Source organism: Podarcis tiliguerta (genome assembly GCF_965153285.1).
Source record: "Podarcis tiliguerta genome assembly, chromosome: Z".
NCBI classification, from domain to species: Eukaryota; Metazoa; Chordata; class Lepidosauria; order Squamata; family Lacertidae; genus Podarcis; species Podarcis tiliguerta.
Window position 1 is genome coordinate 2,896,497 of NC_139553.1, and position 24,711 is coordinate 2,921,207.

The following is a 24,711-nucleotide window of genomic DNA, read 5'->3' on the forward strand; positions in this document are numbered from 1 at the left end:
GCCAGGTCTCTGCAGCTCACTCTGACCACTGCACCAAACTGGCTTATAGAGAGATGAAAGAGGCGGGAATATTTTTAAAATAAAAATAAATGCAACAGAGATTCGTCTGTTTGTCTTTTGCAACTTTTATTTCATGGAATTGTAGTGTTGGAAGGGATCCTGGGGTCATCCAGTCCAACACCCTGCAATCTCAGCTATTGTGTTGTAAACAAAATAGCACCCTGTTGCAACAGTTTAATAAAGATCAGTCTCACTAGCTGCTTTGCTTCTCAATATTCTCTGGTTGGCCTCTGTTATTTTCTCCTACAGATGGAGAACCTACAAAGGACTCTATAAGGGCTCTTGTATACCCCATAAGGAAATAAGGGCAGATTTTGTTTACACCTGCTACTAAGAAGTGTCTAAGGCAACTTGCAATATGAAAGTGCTTTTAATATTATACACACACTCACACATATAGCTATATATATATCCGAAAACTTCCCACAACATGGAAATTTGCCATGTTGATAGAACTGCAAACCTTAAAAATGGGATTTGGGATCACACTGCTTGCTTTAATATGACACTGAGCACTTTATGTTTAATATCTGTTAAGACAATTATCTATACCCAGTCTTTCATCATAAACCAGGAGTGACTTACTTGTGGCCCTCCACATGTTGGACTACAATGCTCATCAGCCTCAGCTGAACCTGACCCGTCAGGGTTGAAAAGAGCTGTAGTCTATAACATCCGGAGGGTCACACATTAATCCTGACCTAAAGTATGTTATTATTGCCCATTCCGTCAAGCAGCCTTATGTTGACCAGAAAGCATGGGCATACTTATACCCAGAATTTTTTTTCATCTTTGGCACTATGGTGGAATGCTGCTAATTGGCTCATGGAAAACATACTGCAAAAGAAATTGGACCACTAATGGACAGGAAGGGCTCTGGATCCGTGTCACAAATCGGTAACTCCTCAACTCTTCATATGGCACTACAGTGTATGGCCTTTAAAGGACCTTAGTTTTCCATTTGCAGATCTTCTGATATTGCTCACATTTAAAAGCTTTTATTTTGGAAACTAAAACTTTAAACTTAAAAAAGTAATTATGGCTGCAAGCTTTTTTTAAAAAAAAAAAGTTCTATAAATGTGGGCAGTATCAGCTGATATGTGAAGACAGAAGTGGCTGAGTAAGATTTTCAGTGGGCAAGAGCCATCAGAAGCCTTGCCCTTCTATTGTCTAGCAGGAAGAGAATAAGTTGCGCAAAAAACAAATACATTATGTAAGCTGTCATGATTTGCGTCATTTACACAGCTGAGCCTTTACTTGTCAACCAATCTGGGTTGCCTGTGTACCTGCTGGTTTTTAGTGCAGAAGGCAAATGATCCTGTATATATATAGCTTACACCCACCCTCCCTGCATCTATGTCTAGGGAAGGAAACTAGTAAACTATGGAAGGGCAACTGATTTGGGGGTTGCTAGGGCTGGGCATTGCAACTCCTCTTGTTGCGTTTTCTGCCTGTGTGCCAGGTCTCGGGAGTAGGGCCAGTTTTTAAAAAAGAAACACAAAAGGCAAGCTAGACTTTTTAAAGCACTTTTAATATGTGAAAATTACAAAACGGGCAATATAGGGTTTTCATCACTTTCTTCCAGAACGTGTATAAAGCAGCTTTCCCCAATGTGGTGGCTTCAGCTATGGTTGGATTCCCATCAGCCCCAGTCAGCATGGTCACAGATTAGAGAAACTGTAGTGTCCTAAAACAACTAGAGGGTCCCAGTTCAGGGAGGGCATTATCAGTATCAAAAGACGGTTTGGGGATAATTAAAAAGGAGAAAGAAAACAATGCACTCTGCTACACAAAGATTTGCGAAGAGGGAAGCTTTCAGCTCAAGCTGAAAACACCAGATTCAAAATGGCACTGCCAAAATAGATGCAATTCAGATCCTGTCTCTTCCGCAGTCAGGGCAGTACTTCCAAGATGAGGCAAGAGATTCTGGACACAGACAATGCCTTTAACTTTGAGTGTATAAAGTTCTTGCAAACGCAGATTTAGGTAAGCACTGTTTGCTCCTCACTGGAAGCTTATCTCCAAAGTCTGAAGCCCAGAGCTTTCTCAAGACCTACCACCTAACATCCTTTTAAGTGGAGTTGTCCATAATCAAACATGGGTCCTCCTGTTTGTTCTGCCACTGAGTCATGCTCCTCCAAGATAATACAGAGCCCCTTCACCCAGCATTGGTAAATATCTATGGAATATGTGCAGCACTATTTAGAGGTTCCTCTCAGCTATCTGCTGCCTCTCTGGTTCCTTTGAGTGTTGACACCAGCAAAGAATTCCATCCCCCAGGGCTGCCTCCAATTTCAGCATTACACACAAGGGCCCTCTCAGCCATAGTAAGGGTGGTGGGTCTTATTTCAGACAGCTCTTTGAAAGTTGCAGAGAATGCTATTGGGACAATCAAGGGCAGAAACCATCACTCTCCAGGCACAGTGTGACCTAACAACCCCACCCCAGAAGCAGAAAAGTTAGACGATTTTGGCTTTATAGTATCATAAACACTGATTGTTTCTCAAAATTATTCTTTTCTTAATTACAAAGCAACAGTCAAGCAAAAAGATGGTCGCAGGGGACAATCTTCCAAGTTGGGTCTTCATTCAAGCTCTTGTTAATGTTTCTGCTTTGGTTTCATCGAGAAGAAAAGGTGACTGGAGGTCTTTGGCTTTCAGGTACTTCTCTAGTCCCTGCAAAAGAAAACAATTTTGAGCCAAAGGCCACATTCCCTTATGGGCAAGCTTTCAGAGTTTGCATGACAGTGATGGTCAGGACCAGAGATGAAAGTGGGTGGAATAACCAATGTGGCTCTTACTTTTGTAGCTTACTTCCGTGGAATATGTCAAGAGGCATCAACACAGTTCAGCATACATTCAAGCCAAGGCAAAGCACTCACAGCAGTGGGGCAAGCAGCTTGCAGAGAGTCCTAACCGCCAGAAAAGCCTCAAGGGCCACATTAAATTCCCAGGCCTGAGGTTCTCCACCCATTTTAAAAACTAACCACGACTTTTGCCCCTAAGTCAGGGGTATGGGGTATCTGTGGCCCTCTAGATGTCAGAAGCCAACTCCCAGCAGCCTCAGCCAATGGTTGGAGATGTTGCAAGTATGAGGTGAATTGCTGCTTGAGAGCCAGAGGTTTCCTCTTGCTGCTGTAACCCATGGGTAGGCAAACTAAGTCCCGGGGACTGGATCCGGCCCAATTGCCTTTTAAATCCGGCCTGCGGACAGTCCGGGAATCAGTGTGTTTTTACATGAGTAGAATGTGTCCTTTTATTTAAAAAGCACCTCTGGGTTATTTGTGGGGCATAGGAATTCGTTCATTATTTTTTTCAAAATATAGTCCCACAAGGTCTGAGGGACAGTGGACCGGCCCCGTGCTGGAAAGGTTTGCTGACCCCTGCTGTAACCCATCTTTCAGCCTTTATTTCCTGTCACATACCGATTCTCCCTTAAGTCCCTCCTGCCTATTCTGGATTTTAAACCTCTGTAGACAAGGACCTGCTAGGTTGTTAACTCTAAAAGTGACACACATACACTTATAAAACAATCAAAAAGATTTTAATAATAATAGGGAAGAAACTATTCTTAGCTGCTTTTCTTTTTTCTTATTCTGACACAACAGTATTTTGTGTTTTTTTGTAATTATATGTAACCAGCATCACAAATTCCAAATGGAGGAAAGCCTATATAGCTCTGCGGTTCCAGGCCATGGAGTCTGCCACAGTTGAAAGAAGCTATTGCCTGATCCCTTATGAAGGGAGAGTTTGCTCATGTGGAATTTTATCCCATATTTGCCATGTTGGCTGAACATTCTTCAATCTCAGGGCTCTTCAACAGGCATAGGCAAGCTCCGGCCCTCCAGATGTTTTGAGACTACAGTTTCCATCATCCCTGACCACTGGTCCTGTTACCTAGGGATGATGGGAATTGTAGTTCCAAAACATATGGAGGGCCGGAGTTTGCCTGTGCCTGCTCTACAGCATCCCCAATATTCTTTGCACTGGCTCAGAAATAAGAACGTATTTCCTTAGAAGCAGATACTGAATCCTTAACAGGAGTTCACATAAAATGTTGCCCTCACCTCCCCAAAGTAAGAGACTAGAGGTGAAATCTCACATACAGCGGGTGGTTCGTCATCTCCTGATAAACTGAAAAGAGAGAAAAATGAAAACAATGTCTCTCTGCAAACATATGACAAGCCACAGAAAAGAGAGGCAGCCAGGCAGCCCAGGCAACAACAGAAATTGCTCAACACAGCCCGAGGCTAACTTCACATTTTATTTCATCTGTTTGGTTTTGGTATTTTAAAACTGTAATCTACCATGGGTGCTTGGAAGACAAGTCATATATAAATGAAGTAAACAATAAACAGAAGCACCAGAGCATTAGCTGAGTGTTTTTCCCTTGCCACCCGAATAACTGCAACCAGAATGCATAACTGCAATGTACTTCTATATGCAGGAGATTGGACTTAGATGACACTTTGGGTCCCCTCCAACCATACAATTCTATTATTTTATGGCCTCACACACCTGGGACGGGGAGAAAGGCACCCCAGATCAGAGAGGATGACCCCAATAAGCTTTGATTCATGAACCCTGTGTTTTATTATTATACCCCCCCCCCCTTAAAATAGAACAAAATAAAACCTGCGCCATATTAAGAGTTTGGTCACAACATGTGATGTTAACACAACGTCTCCTGATCTAGTGCCTTCCAAATGCTGCAGGAATACAACATCCATCTTGGCGGCTGCAGCAGGTGGCTGGAATCCAGCCCCATCTTGGAGAAAGCTGCTTCATTGCACTCTTCCCCTCTCTGGTATAAACCCCAGAGGGCACAATTTATCTCCACAAGAAGATCTCATCTGCGCTATACACTTAAGGCACTATCATACTACAGTGGTACCTTGGGTTAAGAACTTAATTCATTCCAGAGGTCCGTTCTTAACCTGAAACTGTTCTTAACCTGAGGTACCACTTTAGCTAATGGGGCCTCCCGCTGCCGCCTCATCCTGAGGTAAAGTTCTTAACCCAAGGTACTATTTCTGGGTTAGCAGAGTCTGTAACCTGAAGCGTCTGTAACCCGAGGTACCACTGTACTTTCAACGGCCATGAAACCTGGGAGCTGTAGTTTGCTGAAGCTGCTGAGAGGTGTTAGGAGAGAACCCCCCACCCCAATTCCCCTCCAAAAACACCAATTCCCCTCCAAAAGCACCAATTCCCAGAGTGGTTTAGCAATCGCCAGGGAACTCTGGGAATTGTAACTCTGGGAGCAGGAAGGGTCTTCTCTGAGAATCCTTAACAAACTACAGCTCCCAGAATCCTTTGGGAGAAGCCACACCTGTTTAAAGTAGTATCATAGTGCTTCAAGTGTATAGTGTGGATGAGGCCAAAAATCTGTTGCAAGGATGTTAAACAGATACTTAATGGTTAGTCCTGACCAGACCCCCAGCTATTCCCCACTCAGAACTACAGCTCCCAGAGTTTCCTGGGAAGAGGGCTTGACTGCTAAACCACTCCACAAATTGTAGCCCTGTAAGAGGAGTAGGGGGTCTTCTAACAACTCTCAGGACCCTTAAATAATTCCCAGGATTCTTTGCAGGAAGCCATGACTGCTTAAAGTGGTGTGATAACTGCTTTACGCATACTGCCGATGGGGCCACACGCACACAGTGTTTCACTGTGGCAGCATTCCATGTCACAAATTCATCTAGTGCTCCCTGGCCCCTTGGGGTAAACTACGGTTCCCACAATCCCTTGGGGAGGATAAATCGGAGAAGCCTTCACAGACCTTGGTTCTTCAGGTATCCTCTGGCCATTGCCATTGACAAATCGAGCTCCTGCCTTCACAGCCCAACGATAGTGTTGGGAGAGGAGTGACCGGCGAGCTGTGATGGGAGTGTCTTTGTTGGCCGCATCGGAGTTCTTCAAAGGCGAGAACTCCTCTTCCCTCGGGACCTCAAAGGCTACGAACTTCCTGTTAACAGAAGGGAGAAACTGGAGGCTTAAAATGGGAGTTTCAGTTGTGGTCGTGCCCTCCTGTATCTGCAGCACGGAGCCATTGAGGCCACGGCACGTTCCAGAATCCAGGAAAACGTAACTTGCCATATCCATGAAAGGAATGCATTTGGAGGCAAACAGCGAGACCTTGCAGCTGTTCTGCAAGCTGCCAATTCCAGCTGGACTTGACTGCAAAAGCAAACTAAAGCCACATCCACACCAGACATTTAAAAGCACTCTTATACCATAGGAACCAGTCTGCACCCTGCGGTCATCATCCGAGGCCCAGGAGGTCTGGAGAGGGGCAAAAGGAGAACAGGGACTTTTCTGTGGTGGCTTTCCGCTTGTAGAAAGCTCTCCCCAGCAAGGCTCACCTGGTGCCATCGTTACGTATCTTCAGGCACCAGGCAAAAAGCTTCCTTTTTAACCGGGGCTTTGGCTTTTAACCACCTATGGCCTTTTAGAGTGGGTAGGATGTTTTAATGTATTTCTTCTACCCCCCTCCTCCGGTTTTAATGTATGTACGGTGTGGACTTTTAAAGTTGCCATGCCCCCCCATGTGACTAATAAATTTAATTAATAAACAGATAATTTCGCCACCATGCCTTCCACACCCCAAAAGTAGTCTAAGGGTGCTGACTTCACAGGCTATAATTCACAGCACTCTTAACAAAATACAGTCCCATGACTGTTAAAACAGAACAATATAAGGGTGCTTTAAATTTATGGCGTGGATGTGAACTAAATATTTCTAGATAGGTGATCTGAAAAACATGATGCATTCAAGCTGGGTCTCTGGATTCTAGCAGAATGCAATCAATATCTATCATCTATCTATCTATCTATCTATCTATCTATCTACACACATACCTGTACAGCACATTTGGTGTAAAGCACTGCTCAGACAGCTTCTAATAAAGAAGCTTAAAATTTCACTGTTGCTGGTGGAGCCATCATTGTTATTAGGAGCACAGGTGGGGTGGGGGTGGCGCTGTGGGTTAAACCACAGAGCCTAGGACTTGCCGATCAGAAGGTCAGTGGTTCAAATCCCCGCGACGGGGTGAGCTCCTGTTGCTCGGTCCCAGCTCCTGCCAACCTAGCAGTTTGAAGGTACGTCAAAGTGCAAGTAGATCAATAGGTACCACTCCGGCGGGAAGGTAAATGGCATTTCCGTGCACTGCTCTGGTTCGCCAGAAGCAGCTTAGTCTTGCTGGCCACATGACCCGGAAGCTTTACGCCGGCTCCCTCGGCCAATAAAGCGAGATGAGCGCCGCAACCCCAGAGTCGGCCAGGACTGGACCTAATGGTCAGGGGTCCCTTTACCTTAATGCAGCCAGGCATATAAATTCCAAACGGTTTTCTTAGGCAGTCCCAGATACAACTCATGGTAGTAATCTAGAGGCTACCAGGGCACACCATTCTGCCCTGTTACAGCAGCTACAGCTGCACATGTAATGTTCTCATCTACTGACTGCAATAATCAATCCCTCAAAAAAAGAAAATGCTCTAGGGTGCAGCAGGTAAGTGCGCCTGCCATTTTGATTCAGAAAACAAAACCAGAAGCTATCAGAAGTCGGGGAGACACCCTGTGTTGTCACAACTCCTTACCCCGTAGCAGCTGGTTCCATTATCATTTAGCAACCTGGTGCGCTCCAAATGTTTTGGACTGTGCCCCCCCCCATCAGGCCCAGCAGAGGCTGATGGGAGGTGTAGTCCAAAATGTTTGGCAGGCACCAGTTTGGCCAAGGCCAGTTTATTGAGTCTCCCCAACTCCTGCCCCAAAGAACAGAATACACTGAAAGAGGAAAGAGACACCTTTGGTACTAACTTAGAAAACTGGAACACATCAAACACAAACTTCTCCAGCTTTATCCCGTTGGGTTTTAGCGGCGTCACCCGATTGCCCTCCTGGTCGACGAAAGGGACTTTCTTGACAGCCACATGGCGTTTCAAGCGGGGCTCAAACTTCCTGGTGGACAGGAAAGGACAGGCACATAAGCACACAGGAGACTTCCTCAAACTCTGCTCTGCTAAAAAATGTTGCTGTGCAGCAAGATTGCTCAGGGCTGCCCCAGGTCATTCCTTGCACTGCACAGCTGTAAGGGGAAGCAGAGGTGCGTTCTGCCTTTTCACTTGCCTGAAATCTACTGCCACAATCAGTTTGATGATCCAGGGTTTCAGTGTTCCATCAAACTATCTCCATGCTTCTTTCTGCATTTCAAAGGGGTGGACTTGGTGGCCCTCCCAAGTCTACAATTCTATGATTCTATGGACAAGTTTAATTTAAATGGGGGGGGGGCGGGAAAGTGGGAGGAAAGCTTCACCCCCCTGATTATTTTGTTCCCCCACTTTTCTGCAGGAGGGGTGGTGTGTTTGACAAACTGCTGGTGGGGACCTTTCTGCTGAGCTGTTTTCATGGAGAAAGGGGGGGGACGACTCTGCATAAGTTATTTTTAGCAATTCGTCGGACACTTCCTGGAAATCTTTGGATAATGATTCACTGGTATATTGGAGTTGTTTCTGTGGGTTTTCTGAAATCTGCCTTTCAAGCAGAAGGCAAAGATTTGTCCTAGGACTGTAGTTTAAGAGCTATACGACAGAGGCCGCAGTTTAGGAGAGCGTGTAGGCAAGCCGTCTTTTTTTTTGGCTGCCTGGATGATAGCAACCAAGTTTTTGAGTTCTCCTGTTTTTCCAATTACAGGACTACAGTCATGCCTTGGGTTACAGGCACTTCAGGTTGCGTTTTTTCAAGTTACGGACCGCTGAAACCCAGAAGTACCAGAATGGGTTACTTCCGGGTTTCGGCCGTCGCGCATACGCAGAAGTGCTAAATTGCGCTTTGTGCATGCACAGAAGCACCGAATCGCAACTCGTGCATGCACAGACGTGCAGCTGCAGGTTGCAAACCCTGTGGGTTGCGAACGCGCATCCCGCACAGATCACATTTGCAACCTGAGCGTCCACTGTAATTCCTTTGCATTAGAGTTTCTTCAAAATAAGAACCTAAGAAGAGCCCTGCTGGATCAGTCCAATGGCTCCTCCAGTCCTGTTCTCACAGTGGCCGACCAGATGCCTGTGGAAAAGTGCAGGATCTGAGCGCTGTCCACTGCTGTGTATTTTCCAGCAACTGATATTCAGAAACATTAATGTGGAGGCAGAGCATAGTCATTGTGGCTGGCAGCCGTTCCAAGCTTTATGCTCCATGAAATAGTGTTCATTATAGATTTTATCTTCTGCATGCAGTATTGCTGAATAAAGTGAGTTTAAAAGCCTACTGAAGCTGCCTGCTATAAAAATGGAAACGCATAGCTTTAAGAGCTATAGAACAGGCAACCTCTGAAGGTGGTAGACGCTCCTTTGCTGGAGGTTTCCACACAGAGTTTGGATGGCCATCTGTCAGGGATTCCTTAGCTCTGATTCCTGCATTGCAGGGGGTTGGACTAGATGACCCTTGGGAGTCCTCTACCAAGTCTAAAGCACTATGATTCTACAGCTTCTAACCAGAAAACTGTGTAATGGAATTTTAAGGTCATATGTATATATATATGTCTGGAGCAGCACAGGAAGACCTTCCTGAAACCAATTTGACTCCCTGAAACCATTTTGACTCCCAGACTGACCAAATGCTTTCTCTGCAAGGAGGGAGGGGGTGAGGGAACCTTCCCATTGTCTCAGGAATTGGGTAATCACCATCTCAAAGCAATGGCCAGACTACCAGGAAAGACAATCAGATAAGGCATTATCAGATAACCTGGCAGATAGGAAAAACAACAACATTCAAATTTCTGTTGTAGACCGCCTTTTCTGTGATGTATATATGATGTATGGAGGGGTGGTCTTGAGCTCCAAGGCAGGGAATTTAAAATGTCTATATAAGGGCAGGCACACCTTGGATCCGGGTTCCTCCTCTCTCCTACGTGTGGGGGGAGCACCCTGTTGCAACAGTTTTAATAAAGATCAGGCTTACTAGCTGCTTTGCTTCTCAATATTTTCTGGTTGGCCTCTGCTATTTTCTCCTACCAATAGGGAACCTACGTAAGGACTCTATATGGGCTCTTGGGTACCCCATAAGGGAAAAACGGCAGATTTTGTTTACAACAACTAGGAGCTCAGTTTGTCACAATCCTGATACAATGCTCAGAAATGCCTGCATCCCTTCCCACCCCACTGATTTCCAGGATGCAGATCCCACACTCATAAACTCTGGAACAGGTCATGGGAAAGTGAGCATGCACAACCGCAGGACTTACTCTGTGACAGCCTTCAGGAAGTCAAGACTAAAGAAGTGATTGCAGATATTTCCAGCGCTGTATGTCAACCGGCCATCCGTGTTTCTCCTCTGTGCCGTTTCCAAGGAAATCTCGCTGTATTCCACCACCTGATATACTCCGTCCACAGAGCAAACCACCCCAACTGGCTCTGTGGGGTAGGCTTTTTCCACTACCTTAACAAACAAACAAACAAAAAATAGAATTTTTGGGCCAGAGTCAGGTAGCAAGTGAAATAACCGCAAAGAGTGGATCGAGCAGGTGGAGGGGCTGGGTAATTCTTTTTTAAAATATTTTTTATTGGAATTTTATTTACAACATAACATAATCTCCCCCAATATACAATCCACCCTCATTAAATGTGAACATAACATACAATAAGCATAACATACAACAATACAAACAACAAATAAAAGACTTCCTTTATCCTGTATATGGCCTCCTTATTTACTGTATTTTTTGCTCTATAGGACATACCCGACCATAGGACACACCTTGTTTTAGAGGGGGAGAACATTTCTTCCATTTCTCCTGCCGCTTCGCCGAAGGGGCACTGCACAGAGGGGGAGAAATTTTTTTTCTTATTCTCCCCCTCTAAAACAAGGTGTGTTCTGTGCGTTCAAGGTGCGTTCACCCAAAGTCTCCGGAGCGCAGCGGGAGTTCCTGCTGCGCTCTGGAGGCTTCAGGCAGCTACCTTGGAAGCCTGGAGAGCGAGAGGGGTCGCTGCGCACTGACCCATCTCGCTCTCCAGGCTTCAGTGAAGGCAACGCGAAGCCTCTGGAGCACGGCGGAAGTGCTCCCTCTGCGCTTCGGAGGCTTCGCGTTCCTATTGCTGAAGCCAAGGAGCCTGCATTCGCTCCATAGGATGCACACACATTTCCCCTTAATTTTGGAGGGGGAAAAGTGCGTCCTATAGAGCGAAAAATACGGTACTTCTTATAAACTGTTTCCTTTATGAATAATTATTAAGATTTTTCTAATTATAACTTAAATATCAACAAAGTCTCCTGCAGACATTAATCAAAACAAGTCCAGGTATGTATTTTAGGGCACTGTTTTGTGAAGTATTCTCTGCATTTCCCCCATGCTTTTTGAAACTCTTATCTAGTGTGATCTCTAATTGCCTCTGTTAATCTAGCCAGTTCAATATACTCTTAATGGTTTGTCTTGCCATTCCTTTTTTGTTGGCATAGTTTCTTTTTGCCAGTTTTTAGCAGTTAGGATCCTTGCCGCTCCTGTGGCATAGAGAAATCTTTTCTGATCTTCTCTTGCTATACCTGTGTCCAGGTAATTCTTGATTCTACAGATCAAATCCAATTCCGCTCAGAGGATGCTGGATTCAGAAATTCACATGGTCAATTAACTGGATGCATATGTTTGCCTGTTTGGCACGAGATTACTTAACTGTTGCAGGCCCAGGAAGTGGGGGGAAAGGATCTCTGCCAGTCACCCCTCAACACCCTTCTAAGATTCTACCTAGGCACTGCCCATAGGTGTTCAAAGTTCATCTAAAAAACTCACTTTTCATGTTTTGTTTCATTTTGCTTTAAGGGTACTTAAAGTTCCACTTAAAGGGACGCGGGTGGCGCTGTGGGGTAAAAGCCTCAGCGCCTAGGGCTTGCCGATCGAAAGATCGGCAGTTCGAATCCCCATGGCGGGGTGAGCTCCCGTTGTTCGGTCCCAGCGCCTGCCAACCTAGCAGTTCGAAAGCACTCCCGGGTTCAAGTAGATAAATAGGGACCACTTACTAGCGGGAAGGTAAACGGCGTTTCCGTGTGCGGCTCTGGCTCGCCAGATGCAGCTTGTCACGCTGGCCACGTGACCCGGAAGTGTCTCCGGACAGCGCTGGCCCCCGGCCTCTTGAGTGAGATAGGCCCACAACCCTAGAGTCTGTCAAGACTGGCCCGTACGGGCAGGGGTACCTTTACCTTTAAAGTTCCATATACTGTACATCACAGACACTACCTATATCCAACATGTTTATGGCTCGGACGCAGGAGGAAGAAACGCAACACATTACATGGAGGCAAAAGCAGATCTAGATTTTTTTTAAAATGCAGTAACAAATGAGGAGGAAGGTTCATTTGAGCAGGGAGGGATTCCCCGCTCTGGGATCCCACAGCTAATTCTCCCCTCATCTCCTCGCTGGCCCAATGGGACTAATTTAGCCAGCTAGCCCTGGTGATCATCTAATGTTTATTGGATGGATTTCCCCCCTAAATTGATTTTTTTATTCTTGATTTTATTGTTATTTACGCTTTATATCATATTTTATGCTGCTTTTTGTAGCATCAATTAAGTGTTTTAAATTTGTTGTTAGCTGCCCTGAGCCCAGTTTTCTGAACCAGGAAGGACGGGGTATAAATAAAAAAAATTTATTATTATTATTATTATTATTATTATTATTATTATTATTATTATTGATCAGATTCCATCTGCAACCTGCCAGACACAAGCAATGCATTGGGTTTTTTTTTAAAAAAAAAACACCAGATATTGGGGGGGGGACATGTGGAAGGACCAAACTCCCCGCCCCCAATCCACAACAGTTTTATTACCATATTTTTTCATGTAAAAGACAATGCTTTTGGCTTTAAAAAAATTAGGCAAAAATTGGGTGTTGTCTTATAGACGGATAGTGAATGCAGAGGGTGGACGTGTGATTAATGGCAGCAGCAAGCAGGAGATTGGCAGTGGCGATTGGGCGGGTGATTGGTGGCTGTGGCAAGGCCTGCTGGCGATTGGCTGAGGCTGAGGCAATTGGGCAGGCGATTGGCGGCTGTGGGAAGTGGGCAGGTGGGCTCTTGGTGGTGGCAAGCAGACAGACAATTGGTGGCAAGGTGTGCGATTGCCAGTGGCTGTGGCAAGTGATCAGCAGTGGCGAGCAGGCAGGTGAGCGATTGGCAAAGTGACCTCCCCCACCCGCCACAGCTAAACAACTTAATTTCTTAATTTTGGGTTTAAAAAAAGGGAGGGTTGTCTTATACCTGGGCATGTCTTATACATGGAAAAATACTGTAGTTTAACAAGCAGTACGACTGCGTCTTGTGTTGGGGGTACATTCTGGAGATGGCGCATATGCACAAAAATATGTATACCCGAAGCGCCTCCTTGGAATCACCACTGCACGACCATCCTTACCATCCAAGCAAAGAAAACAGCTTTGAAGCTGGGCTCTGGGAAGCTCCTGCAAAATCCTACAAAACCTCACAAGAGCCTTCCGGCATCCAGTAAGCAACTACAGTGGTGCCTCGCAAGACGAAAAGAATCCGTTCCGCGAGTCTCTTCATCTAGCGGTTTTTTCGTCTTGCGAAGCAAGCCCATTAGCGGATTAGCGCTATTAGCGGTTTAGCGGCTATTAAAGGTTTAAGGGATTAGCGGATTAGCTGCTAAAAGGCTATTAACAGCTATTAAAGGCTTAAGGGATTAGCGGATTAGCTGCTAAAAGGCTATTAGCGGCTTAGAAAAAGGGGTTGGGGAGCGGAAAAAAATCTCAAGACTCGCAAGACATTTTCGTCTTGCGAAGCAAGCCCATAAGGAAATTCGTCCTGCGAAGCGCATTGAAAAAAGGAAAACCCTTTCGTCTAGCGGGTTTTCTGTCTTGCGAGGCATTCGTCTTGCGGGGCACCACTGTACTTAAAAGCTCTTTCCGTACCCCTGATGCAAAATCAACTTTTAGACTCTTTTCAGCCTTGCATGCGATTAATTTGGTGGATTTCAGCCAGCTGGCTTTCAACCACGTAAGGTTTAAACTGCACAACTTAATCAAGCATTAAGATGCATTTGTCCTTTACTTACACCCCAGCTGTGGGTCCTGGGGTACCACAGGGCATAACCATGATGAGCAATGTAATTGTCATTTGGATGTTGAAAGGACCATCAGAAGATGAGTCACCTCTAGCAGAGATGGAGATCTTATCTTTGCTCCTCCTTGCTCATTCTTAACCATGACAGCCCTCCGCCCTGCACACAAGAGAATTGTGCGATCATCCCTGCCCAATGTTTTTTCTCTGTCACCTTAGCACCACAATCAGCTCCTTTCGAGACACAGAAACCAATGAAGACGGGATCTGCCATTTTGACAAGGATGTTGTCCACACAGTAGACATGGACGTACTGGACGCCACACCGCTCCATGTGCTCCAGGATCTTGTTGTCCATCAGGGCGCGGTACAAACCACCGTTGCCATCTGCAACACACAAGGAATGAGTTAACTACCAAACAGAAACTGGGTTAGGACCAGCACCAACTGGCCAGCATCCATCCTATCAACCACCCACCTTTGCCTCTCACCCGCAATCTCTGTAACCAGTTTTACCACTGCTTGTAAATGGAGGCGGAGGAATGTATAACCAAACAAATGCACATGTAGCACTTGCAATTTTAAAAATATAGGCAGCCCACCTTCAGGGGTGCAGGTCAAAGGGAAAGATGGTTCCCTGATCTTTCAGGCTGATAAAATATGGCCTTACTCTGGCCTTTGAAAGCTGAGATACGGTATATATTTTAGGACACATCCTATCCTGTTGATTGCAATATTCTGTCTTTTATTTTTGGATTGTAAGCCTATCTTGTTTTGACTATGTAACCTGCTCTAGGAGTCTTTTAAGGCTGAAGAGCAGGGTACAAATACCATAAACAAACAATTTTTAAAATAAATAAATAAAATGAAACCCATCCTAGAACTTCACAGTGAAGGGCAGGTAAGAGACCTAATAAATAATTATTATAATAGTATGTATTATATGGCATGATTGTATTCTCTATACAATTGTATTCCCTATACAGTACAAATATTGAGGGACATGATCACTCAGTGCAATCAGTATATGTAAATGTCTGGCTCACTTAAAGCTATATAGAACCTTTACTCTCAATAACAAGGCAACTCACAGGCGGATAATACTTTTATTTTTATAAATCTTCATTATTTGTAAAGGGAATCTTTGTATGAGTTAATACTGTATCATCCCTTCGGACCTGTACTTTAACTCTGTACTTTTGTCCTTCCAAGGTATGGTGCTTTCGATCTATTGCTCCCTTTCCTTTTGTTGTGGTTGCATTTAAAAAAATAATAAATCAATTCTGAAAAAGAAAAATGATGCAGCTGTGCTGCTACGAGAAAGCTCTGCACTGGCCACATGTGAAGGATTTGCTACATACAATGCCCCCTTTCACTCAAATATTCAAAACGGTGCCAGTGAGAGGCCTTCAGAAGCTCCCAAGCAAGACGTAAACACTTTCCCAACTTCAGGAAAGGTGCTCTATACCTGGTGCCATGGCAATCTTCCCTTTCTCTTCCAAGATGGCTTTCCCATCAAATGCCACGGCTGGGAGCATCCTCTGCTCAAACATAATGATGTTGGACTTCTCCAGGTTAAAGTAGTTGTGCTCCTGGAAGAATTTCTCTGTCGGTCCCAAAGTGAACTCACTGGTCATAATGTACCTGCCGGGGAGGCAGACAGGGCACTGCAGTTAGAAGCACTGGACAAGGAAACCAGCAGGGTTGGATTCACACAACCAAAGCAAGCAGAGAACGTTTCTTTGAGACTGAGCCAGAAACTCCAGCGGGTGCAGAATGCCGCGGCAAGACTCCTAATGGGGTCCTTGCCGCGGGATCAGATTCAGCCGGTGCTATACCAGCTGCACTGGCTCCCGGTGGAGTACAGGGTCAGGTTTAAGGTGCTGGTTTTGACCTTTAAAGCCCTATGTGGCCTAGGACCCACGTACCTACGGGACCGCCTCTCCTGGTATGTCCCACAGAGGACCTTACGGCCTGCAAACAAAAACACCTTGGACCACAGCCGGGCCACAGGGAGGTTAGGCTGGCCTCAACCAGAGTCAGGGCCTTTTCAGCCATGGCCCCGATCTGGTGGAACGCTCTGTCACAAGAGACTAGGGCCCTGCAGGACTTGACATCTTTCCGCAGGGCCTGCAAGACAGAGCTGTTCCACCAGGCCTTTGGCCAAGGCACAGCCTGACTCCCTCCTTTGGTAATCCTCACAGAACTCTAGCCCAATGGTTGCCATCAATTTGATTCTGAATTGATTTTAGAATGAATTGATTTTAGAATGTATTTCAATTAATAGATTGTGATTTATGTAAACTGTGTTACTTTTACTGTTGTTAGCCGCTCTGGGCCTGGCTTTGGCTGGGGAGGGCAGGATATAAATAAAAAAATATTATTATTAGTAGTAGTAGTAGTATTTTTCCAGTTGGGCACATCCAGGGCATGACAAACGAGCATGACAAGCACATGCCTTTCTTTTGAAGATTCAAAAACACAGAAGTGAACAGCAATGCCATGCAAAGATCACAACGCGGGGGGGGGGGGGGGGAATCTGTGAAGTCAACCAATACTTCTACATATCTCTATCTTTATTTCAGCTATTGTGATATACCGTATTTTTCTCTCCATAAGATGCACCAGACCACAAGACGCACCAAGTTTTTGGAGGAGGAAAACAAGAAAAAAAATATTCTGAATCTCGGAAGCTAGAACAGCAAGAGGGATCACTGCGCAGTGAAAGCAGTGATCCCTCTTGCTGTTCTGGCTTCTGGGATAGCTGCGCAGCCTGCATTCGCTCCATAAGACGCACACACATTTCCCCTTACTTTTTGGGAGGGAAAATTGAGTCTTATAGAGCAAAAAATACGGTATTTACACATTGTGATGTTTAGGTGGTGATATATGACCATGCTAAAAACCAGGTATTGCCCAGCCCCCAACAGAGCCCTGTTTTCACAGGGCCCAGCCAGATGCCTGTGGGAAAACCCCAAACAGGACTGAGAGCCCAAGAGCCCTCTCCCCTCTTGTAGCTTCCAGCAACTGGTTCAGAACCGTTGCTGCCTCTGACTGTGGAGGCAGAGCAGAGCCACTGGGGCTAGGAGCCACTGATGGCTCTCTCCTCTAACACGAATTTGTCCAGTCCCCTTTTAAAGCCACCCAGGTTGGTGACCATCACTGCTTCCTGAGGGAGGGAGTTCCACAGTTTAACTATGCGCTGAGTGAAGAAGTCATTCCAGCATTCAGGTTCATTGGATGTCCATGAATTCTAGTATTATGAGGGAGGGAGGGAAACTTTCCCCACACCATGAATATGTCATTTTATAAACTTATATTGTGTCACCCCTTAAAGGTAAAGGGACCCCTGACCATTAGGTCCAGTTGTGGACGACTCTGGGGTTGTGGCGCTCATCTCGGTTTATTGGCCAAGGGAGCTGGCATACAGCTTCCCGGTCAGGGGCCAGCATGACTAAGACGCTTCTGGCGAACCAGAGCAGCACACGGAAACGCCATTTACCTTCCCGCCGGAGTGGTACCTTTTTATCTACTTGCACTTTTACGTGGTTCCGAACTGCTAGGTGGGCAGGAGCAGGGACCGAGCAACGGGAGCTCACCCCGTCATGGGGATTCGAACCGCCAACCTTCCGATCGGCAAGTCCTAGGCTCTGTGATTTAACCCACAGCGCCACCCGCGTCCAGTGTCACCCCTTACTCACCTCTTAAAGTGAAAAGTCCCGAATATGCTTCTGCCCCTCTCTGGAGGTAGTTTCAGTTACATGCAAATTTATGTAGATTTAACCAACTGATTAACATTCAGCTGATTATCTGACAAAGATTTCAGGGGACAGTCCTGATATTTTTGGAGCTTTGGAAATAGCCTAGTTAAATGTTTAACCAGGGGCCGGCAAGGTTTACCTCGCCTGGGACAGTTCACTCCAGCGGAGATCCCTCCGTGGACCGGATCGCCCGCCCGCAATTTTCGGCGTCTGCGCATGCACAGATGTGATTTCCGGCGTTACAGAAGCGAATCCCAGCTCGGTACTGCACTGGTTTAGCACAGCAGGCGGGGACTCGCCAAGTGGCCGGCTCAGCTCACGGGCCAGTTAAATGACCCCCGTGGGCTGCTTGTGGCCCATGGGGCAAAGGTTGCCAACCCCTGGTCTAAACAGACTTTGCCAATGGGAGTCACACTGCAAACCAAGAAGAAGAAGAGGAGTTTGGATTTCATATCCTGCTTTATCACTACCCTAAGGAGTCTCAAAGCGGCTCACAATCTCCTCTCCCTTCCTCCCCCACAACAAACACTCTGTGAGGTGAGTGAGGCTGAGAGACTTCAGAGAAGTGTGACTGGCCCAAGGTCACCCAGCAGCTGCATCTGGAGGAGTGGGGAAGCGAATCCAGTTCACCAGATTACGAGTCCACCACTCTTAACCAATACACCACACTGGCTCCAAGAAGAGGGCATCAGATTGGCGTAAAACCACCCTGCCACTCAGCAAAAGGAACAACAGCAAAGAATTTTGGGACACCATGTGACCACAAGAGCCACTGGCCAGTGCCTTAAGACCCCAGGAGCCAGCTACCCACCAAGGGACTCTGCAGCGAGTTCCAAACTTATCACCAGCCAGCTGCTCCACTCTGCGGATCCGCTCCGCCTGGATCTGATAGAGGGTCTTATGGCTCGGCAGCCCCACATCATACATGCCCTTCGGGTAAGGCACCCCTAGGCGTGTCCCTTGCCCTCCAGCCAGAAGGAGCACGGCCACCTTGTTCTGGGAGATCTCACGGAGTCCTTGAAGGAGACAAGAGAAAGATCACTGGAGGAAATATATATGTCATTCAAATCACGGTTGGAAAGGACCACGAGGGCCGTCGAGTCAAGTGCAATGCAGGAATCTTTTGCCCAATCTTTTGTCAAACCCACGACCCTGAGATTAAGACCCTGAGATTAAAAGATTATCAACTGCAGTCCGGGTGGCTGCCCTTGGAGACAGTGCACAGGGTGAGAGGCTCCTTTGGGGGCCTGGAAGCCCCCTACCCGCACCCCAAGCAAGAATCATCTGAAAGAGGCACAGGTGTGATTGTGCAATTTCTGTGGACCCAGCTGCCTTCTTTCCCCTCATCGCTGAACAGGTCTGACAGCTCCAGAAGAAGCTTTAAAAACTGAGGCAATGCCTGGGAATTTAAATTATTTGAAGTACTTTTACTCCAATTCGTAAGCGCCCAGAGCAGCTTATGATGACAGTTAAGTCGGTTTCTTCCCTCAGACTTTCCACCAAAAATATACAACACAAAAGGAAAAGGAACTGGGAGGGAGAAGGTAAAAAGCAATCCCAGACAGTACTACAGCGGTACCTCGGGTTAAGTAATTAATTCATTCCGGAGGTCCATTCTTAAACTGAAACTGTTCTTAACCTGAAGCACCTCTTTAGCTAATGGGGCCTCCTTCTGCCGCCGCGCTGCTGGAGCACGATTTCTGTTCTCATCCTGAAGCAAAGTTCTTAACCCGAGGTAATACTTCTGGGTTAGCGAAGTCTGTAATCTGAAGCGTATGTAACCTGAAGCGTATGTAACCCGAGGTACCACTGTACTTAGTACATAGAGGCGGGGGACAAAGCCTCTAGTAGCCCTAGGTCCTGATGATGTCAGAGTGTGCTTTACTTCAGCTCTATCTACACATGCCCAGTGGTTCTTTGGTCTTCTAGGCAGTTGGTTGGAATCCTCAGTCCCAAGTCTCTTTGTAAACTGCTCAGAGGTTTTCTGTCAAATAACCAAACAGTATATAAATTTTGTTAAAGGTATTAAAATTATGTAACACAGGTGCACAAGTACAGTGGTACCTCGCAAGACGAATGCCTCACAAGACGAAAAACTCACAAGACGAAAGAGTTTTTCGTTTTTTGAGTTGCTTCGCAAGACAAATTTCCCTATGGGCTTGCTTCGCAAGACAAAAACGTCTTGCGCCTTTTTCTTAAAATCGTCAGTGCATTCCTATGGGAAACCGTCAATGCACAGTGGTGCTTCGCAAGACGAAAAAATTCACAAGACGAAAAAACTCGCAGAACGAATTAATTTCGTCTTGCGAGGCACCACTGTACTCTGAATGCATAACTGGTGTTTGCACAGCACCCAAGGCAAGTTTTGACCCACCCCAAAGCACACAGCAAACGGACACCCAGGCAGGCCAAATTGTATTTTGCAAACACTGAAGGCTTTGCCAACATGGCGCCCTTCATAAACAGGTGGACTACAACTCCCAACAGCCCTAGCCAAATATTGCCACCAATGGCAACTGGAGATTATCAAGCTGGAGGAAGAAGGCTGGATTACATGGGGCATCACTCCTTCAAATGTTTTACTCAACAACAGCATTTTGGGCCACAGACAACGCAAGGGAACAGTTTCCTGGTGTCTAAATGTACAATTTTAGGTGGCACAAAACTTATTTTACTGTGTGCGAAAGTTGTGCAATCTTCCTTTCTTCATTCAGGTTGTCTCTACATGGAACAATGAAGAAGAAAAATATGCCGGTTTATATGTCGTCCACTACAGTACTGTATTCCAAAACGGCCTTTGCCAAGGAAGGTGCGGTCAAAGGGGTAGGTGGGTGTGTCTGTGGGTGTGTCTGGTTAAGTGGGCGTGACCGACCAAGGAAAGGCGGGGTTACAAGAACAGAACCAATAATGTACAGTAGTCCGTTCTCCACACGCCCACTCTCCGAAAATTAAAGCACTAATGGATCGGACCAAAGGTCCATCATTATCCAACCAGGTGCCTCTGGGAAGCGCACGTAGGCAGGCAGGTACAACCACATGCACCCGACCTCCGGCAGTCTCAGGTAGACTACCTTTGCGCCGAGGTTCTACAGCGAAAGGTTAACCCAGTAACCCACAACGTTCCAACTGCTTGTTCATCCTCCACCTGCAACCCCCAGAGGTCAAAAGGGCTACCAAAAGCCAGGTCTCTCCTGGCCTTACCCTCTTCCTCCCACTGCTCCAAAGTCCGCGGGTCGCTCCTGCAGACGCTGCCGAAGAACTCTGGAGGGATGGGCTCTATCCGGCAGCCCAGTCTCTCCTGGCGCGGCTCTTCCTCCCGCGCGCAGGCCTCCGCCGCCCTCCGGCAATGCTCGCCCAGCTCCTCGGCGTCCAGTTTCGCCAGCGACTCCAGGAGCGAGTCTCGCTGCGCCGGGTCCAGCTCGCCCCAGAAGCGCAGCAAGTGGGACTGGCCGGCACACTCCAGCCGCGCCCGGATCTCCTCTTCCAGGCACGCCATCACCTCCTCTCTTTCTGCGCTGCTTGCTGAGCTTTTGCAAAGGGGAAAGAGAGTCTTTTTTGCAATTTGCAACAGCTACAAAACTGTCCCTGGGGAGCGCGCGCCGAAGTTTGTGGAACGTTCCCCGGGAAGAAACGGAACGTCGCCTCCACCTCGTTCCCCCTGTGAAGGTCGGTTACTTGCAAGATCCTCTCTTGCAACCACAGCACGGAAACCCGTGTCACTTCCAAATTCCCGCCCCGCCCCCTTCGCCTGAGTGGACTGATTTCAGGCGTGCGCTCGTCCAACCAGGCAGGGTTCCCCTTCCATTAGCAAGAGGGGGCGGGGAATAAAACAAAATTGCAACTGGTCAAACTTTTAAAAAGCAACTGGTCAGGCCTCAGGAGGAAGGAGAGGAAATTGTAGCCAGCACACAGTCCCGCCCCCAGGCATAAGGAACGCCCCCCCGCTTCTACGTCCTGTTTCCCGCGAGGATGCAAAACTGTTAGCTGTCTATACTGGGCGCTCGCTTCGAACTTGTTTGTCTGATCTGAAGCGATTCCGCTTACTTGCAGCGTAACGCTGTGCATGTTTATGCATAAGTCCTCCTTCAGCTCGAAGCGGGTTGGGGATAATTCCAGGCTTGCAGCTGGATCCTTTTAACCGAACATGCCAAGGACTGATCCTGGAGTCTTTGGAGGCAAAACGCCCGCTCTGCCCGCTGGAAGTTCCCGTAACGTTTCCAGCCATCTGTCAGGGATGCTTTAGTTGTGAATCTTGCATTGCCACCCTTTAGAGCCCCTTCTCTACCAATCTGTGATTCAACGCCTGCCCCCAACGCGGTGAATATCCGTGACTCTCTCCTTTAACCTCCTGCAGAAACCGGAGTCCCTAGCGGAATGGTCTTAGTAACGCCAATCCCCGCCCTTCCCTGGCAGACCCACCTGCGGGCTCCACCACAGGATGTTCAAACACAGCACGGCGTGTACTGTGCAAGAAAACGGCCTTGTTCGAGCAGGTTGTCCTCTTTCATAGCAAAGGAACACTGTCTTCCAAAGCCGCCGTCTATGGAAACAGCACTATTTGTCTTTTAGATACCTTTATGCTTGTTTACCAGGTATAATGGGCCCGAAAGGAAAAATCTGTTCCCTGAATTGACCCCAACGCCTCTTCCTGCTATGTAGTTTATATTACTGTATAAAGGATATTGTAGAGTTGGGAATTGGAAAAGTTCAGAGAAGGGCAACCAAAATGATCAAAGGGGTGGAGCAACTCCTCTTTGAGGAAATGTTGCATTGTTTGGGACTTTTTGGTGTATTATTATTATTATTATTATTACTACTACTTTTTATACCACCCCAAATCTGGAGGTCTCAGGGCGGTTCACAGAAAAGAGAAGTGTAGAGAAAAGTTTACCGAAGACTGGGAAAAGTTTGTGGAATACCTGAGAAATGTGTGTGATGTGCAAACAACGCTAGTGGGGTTTCAAGAAGCACTGTAAAAGTTAAGATGTATTGCCAAAAAGAAATAGAAGGGGGAGGGAAGATAAATGGCAATACAACGAAGGGAATGCGTACTGAAGAATAACTATGGATGATTACCAGAGAAGCTGAAGGAAGTCTAAAATGTTTTTTATTTGTTAAAATTTGGATAAAATTGTATAATTTTGTTGGAAAATTAATAAAAAAATATTTTAAAAAGAGAGAGAAGTGTAGAGAAAAGGCAAGTAAACAGGAGACATGATAGAAGTTTTTGGATGGTATGGACAGAGAAAAGATTTTGGAGGAAGTTGGAGGCAGGAATGCTTCTGAATACCAGTTGTTTGAAGCCAGAGGAGGGGAGAAAAGGGCTCTGGTGCTCCCAGTGCTAGAAACTCAAGATATATCAGCTAAGTGCAAAATGGCACCTTAGCTCCAGGTTGCAGTTTACCAGGGGGTTGGACTAGAGGACCCTCAGGGTCCCTTCCAATGCTACAATTCTATGACTCTATAATCTCAGCTACATTGCTTGACTGTATCTTGCTCTTGCAACAAATCACTTGTTCCAGTATGCCAGAAGGAGAAACACACACAGTGGAAATGGAATAAACCATGGACTAAGATATGGTTACCAGATTTTTTCAAATGAATCCGGGGACACTTTTTTCTTTCTTCTTTTCTTTTGAAGCTGAGTAGCAACAGGGAGTCAGTAGTGGGGATGGTGAGACCAAAGACCCTGGGCTGAAGCACACATGCATATTGTATAAAGGTGCAAAGCCTTTCTTTTGCACCCTGTGAAACATAAATGTGCAAGGTTTTTTTTTCCCCATAAATGCAAGGCTACTTATTTAATGTATACTTTATTTTAACATCTGTCACACCCCAAAGACTGTTCAAAGTGTTTATTCTAAGCAATATACAAAGATTTTAATATTTGCACTTTTTAAAATTATCATCCATGCACTGCTCTCATAAAATATATGAGAGGAGTGCATGGATGATTGGGCAATGGCCGTCCACCCGCAACTCCCAAGCCTCCTCTGATCAGTCAAAACAAAGGGGGAAGGGGGCAGGAGATCCGTACCAGCAGACGTCCCCATTTCCCCTTTGGCAGTCAGCAGCCTGGAGCCAGCCTGGTAGTGCAGTTGGCTCTGGCAGTTGGTTCTGGCCGGCTTCAGGAGCTGCTCGCTGCTGTGGCGCCTGCCATTTTTCCTCTCTGGAAGTCCCTGTATGATGGGTTGCGCACAAGACACATCATATGGGGACTTCCAGAGAGGAAAAATGGCATGCGCCACAGCAGCGAGCAGCTCCTGAAGCCAGCCAAAGCCAACTGCCAGAGCCAACTGCGCTACCAGGCTGGCTCTGGGCTGCTGAGGCTGCCTCTGCCACATTTCCCGGGAACAGATTTGCAGATCTGGGGACTGTCCCCGGGAACCAGGGATGTCTGGTAACCCTAGACTAAGACGGAGGTTTTTAAACTGTCAACAACATGATGCCCAGAAATCTCAGCATAGTCGCAAAACCAGTAGCAAAATGCGCCTGGTGCATGGGGAATTTTAAACACTGGTTCAGATCCTGCTTGAGGATTTTGCAGTGGGGCATCTGGTTGGCCACTGTGAGAACAGGATGCTGGACTAAATCGGCCATTGACTTGCCTGAACAGGCTCTTCTTATGTGCCTGTTGAATTGTAAGTTGCTGTTTGATTGCACTGGCAGAAAGTTAGTTCAGTAACCTAATAAAAATAATTTTATTATTTTAAATTATTTATTAAATTTATATACCACCCTATCTATACCTAGAGGTCTCTGGGCCATTCACAGAATAAAATCAGAATAAATGTAAAGGTAAAGGTACCCCTGCCCGTACGGGCCAGTCTTG

General features: G+C 46.5%; 1 protein-coding gene across 1 annotated transcript; it reads right to left on the reverse strand.

Moving 5' to 3' along the window:
- Window positions 1-1,572: 1,572 nt before the first annotated feature.
- UAP1L1 (UDP-N-acetylglucosamine pyrophosphorylase 1 like 1) lies at window positions 1,573-21,802 on the reverse strand. The gene is made up of 9 exons (XM_083423109.1): window positions 21,081-21,802; window positions 18,691-18,895; window positions 15,587-15,762; window positions 14,333-14,505; window positions 10,298-10,491; window positions 7,876-8,016; window positions 5,839-6,024; window positions 4,127-4,193; window positions 1,573-2,735 (listed from the first exon to the last, which is right to left on the reverse strand). Exons 1-9 carry the CDS (start codon window positions 21,373-21,375, stop codon window positions 2,649-2,651), a joined length of 1,524 nt encoding a protein of 507 aa, XP_083279235.1. The 5' UTR covers window positions 21,376-21,802; the 3' UTR covers window positions 1,573-2,648.
- Window positions 21,803-24,711: the final 2,909 nt, after the last annotated feature.

Coding starts and splice junctions, on each gene's coding strand:
- UAP1L1 (XM_083423109.1), bottom strand. CDS start 21,375: ATGGCGTGCCTGGAAGAGGAGATCCGGGCGCGGCTGGAGTGTGCCGGC. Junction 15,763..18,690: donor ACTCGCTGCAGAGTCCCTTG/GTGGGTAGCTGG, acceptor CCTCCCCGGCAG/GTACATTATGACCAGTGAGT. Junction 4,194..5,838: donor AGGATACCTGAAGAACCAAG/GTCTGTGAAGGC, acceptor CTCTCTTTTCAG/TTTATCAGGAGATGACGAAC.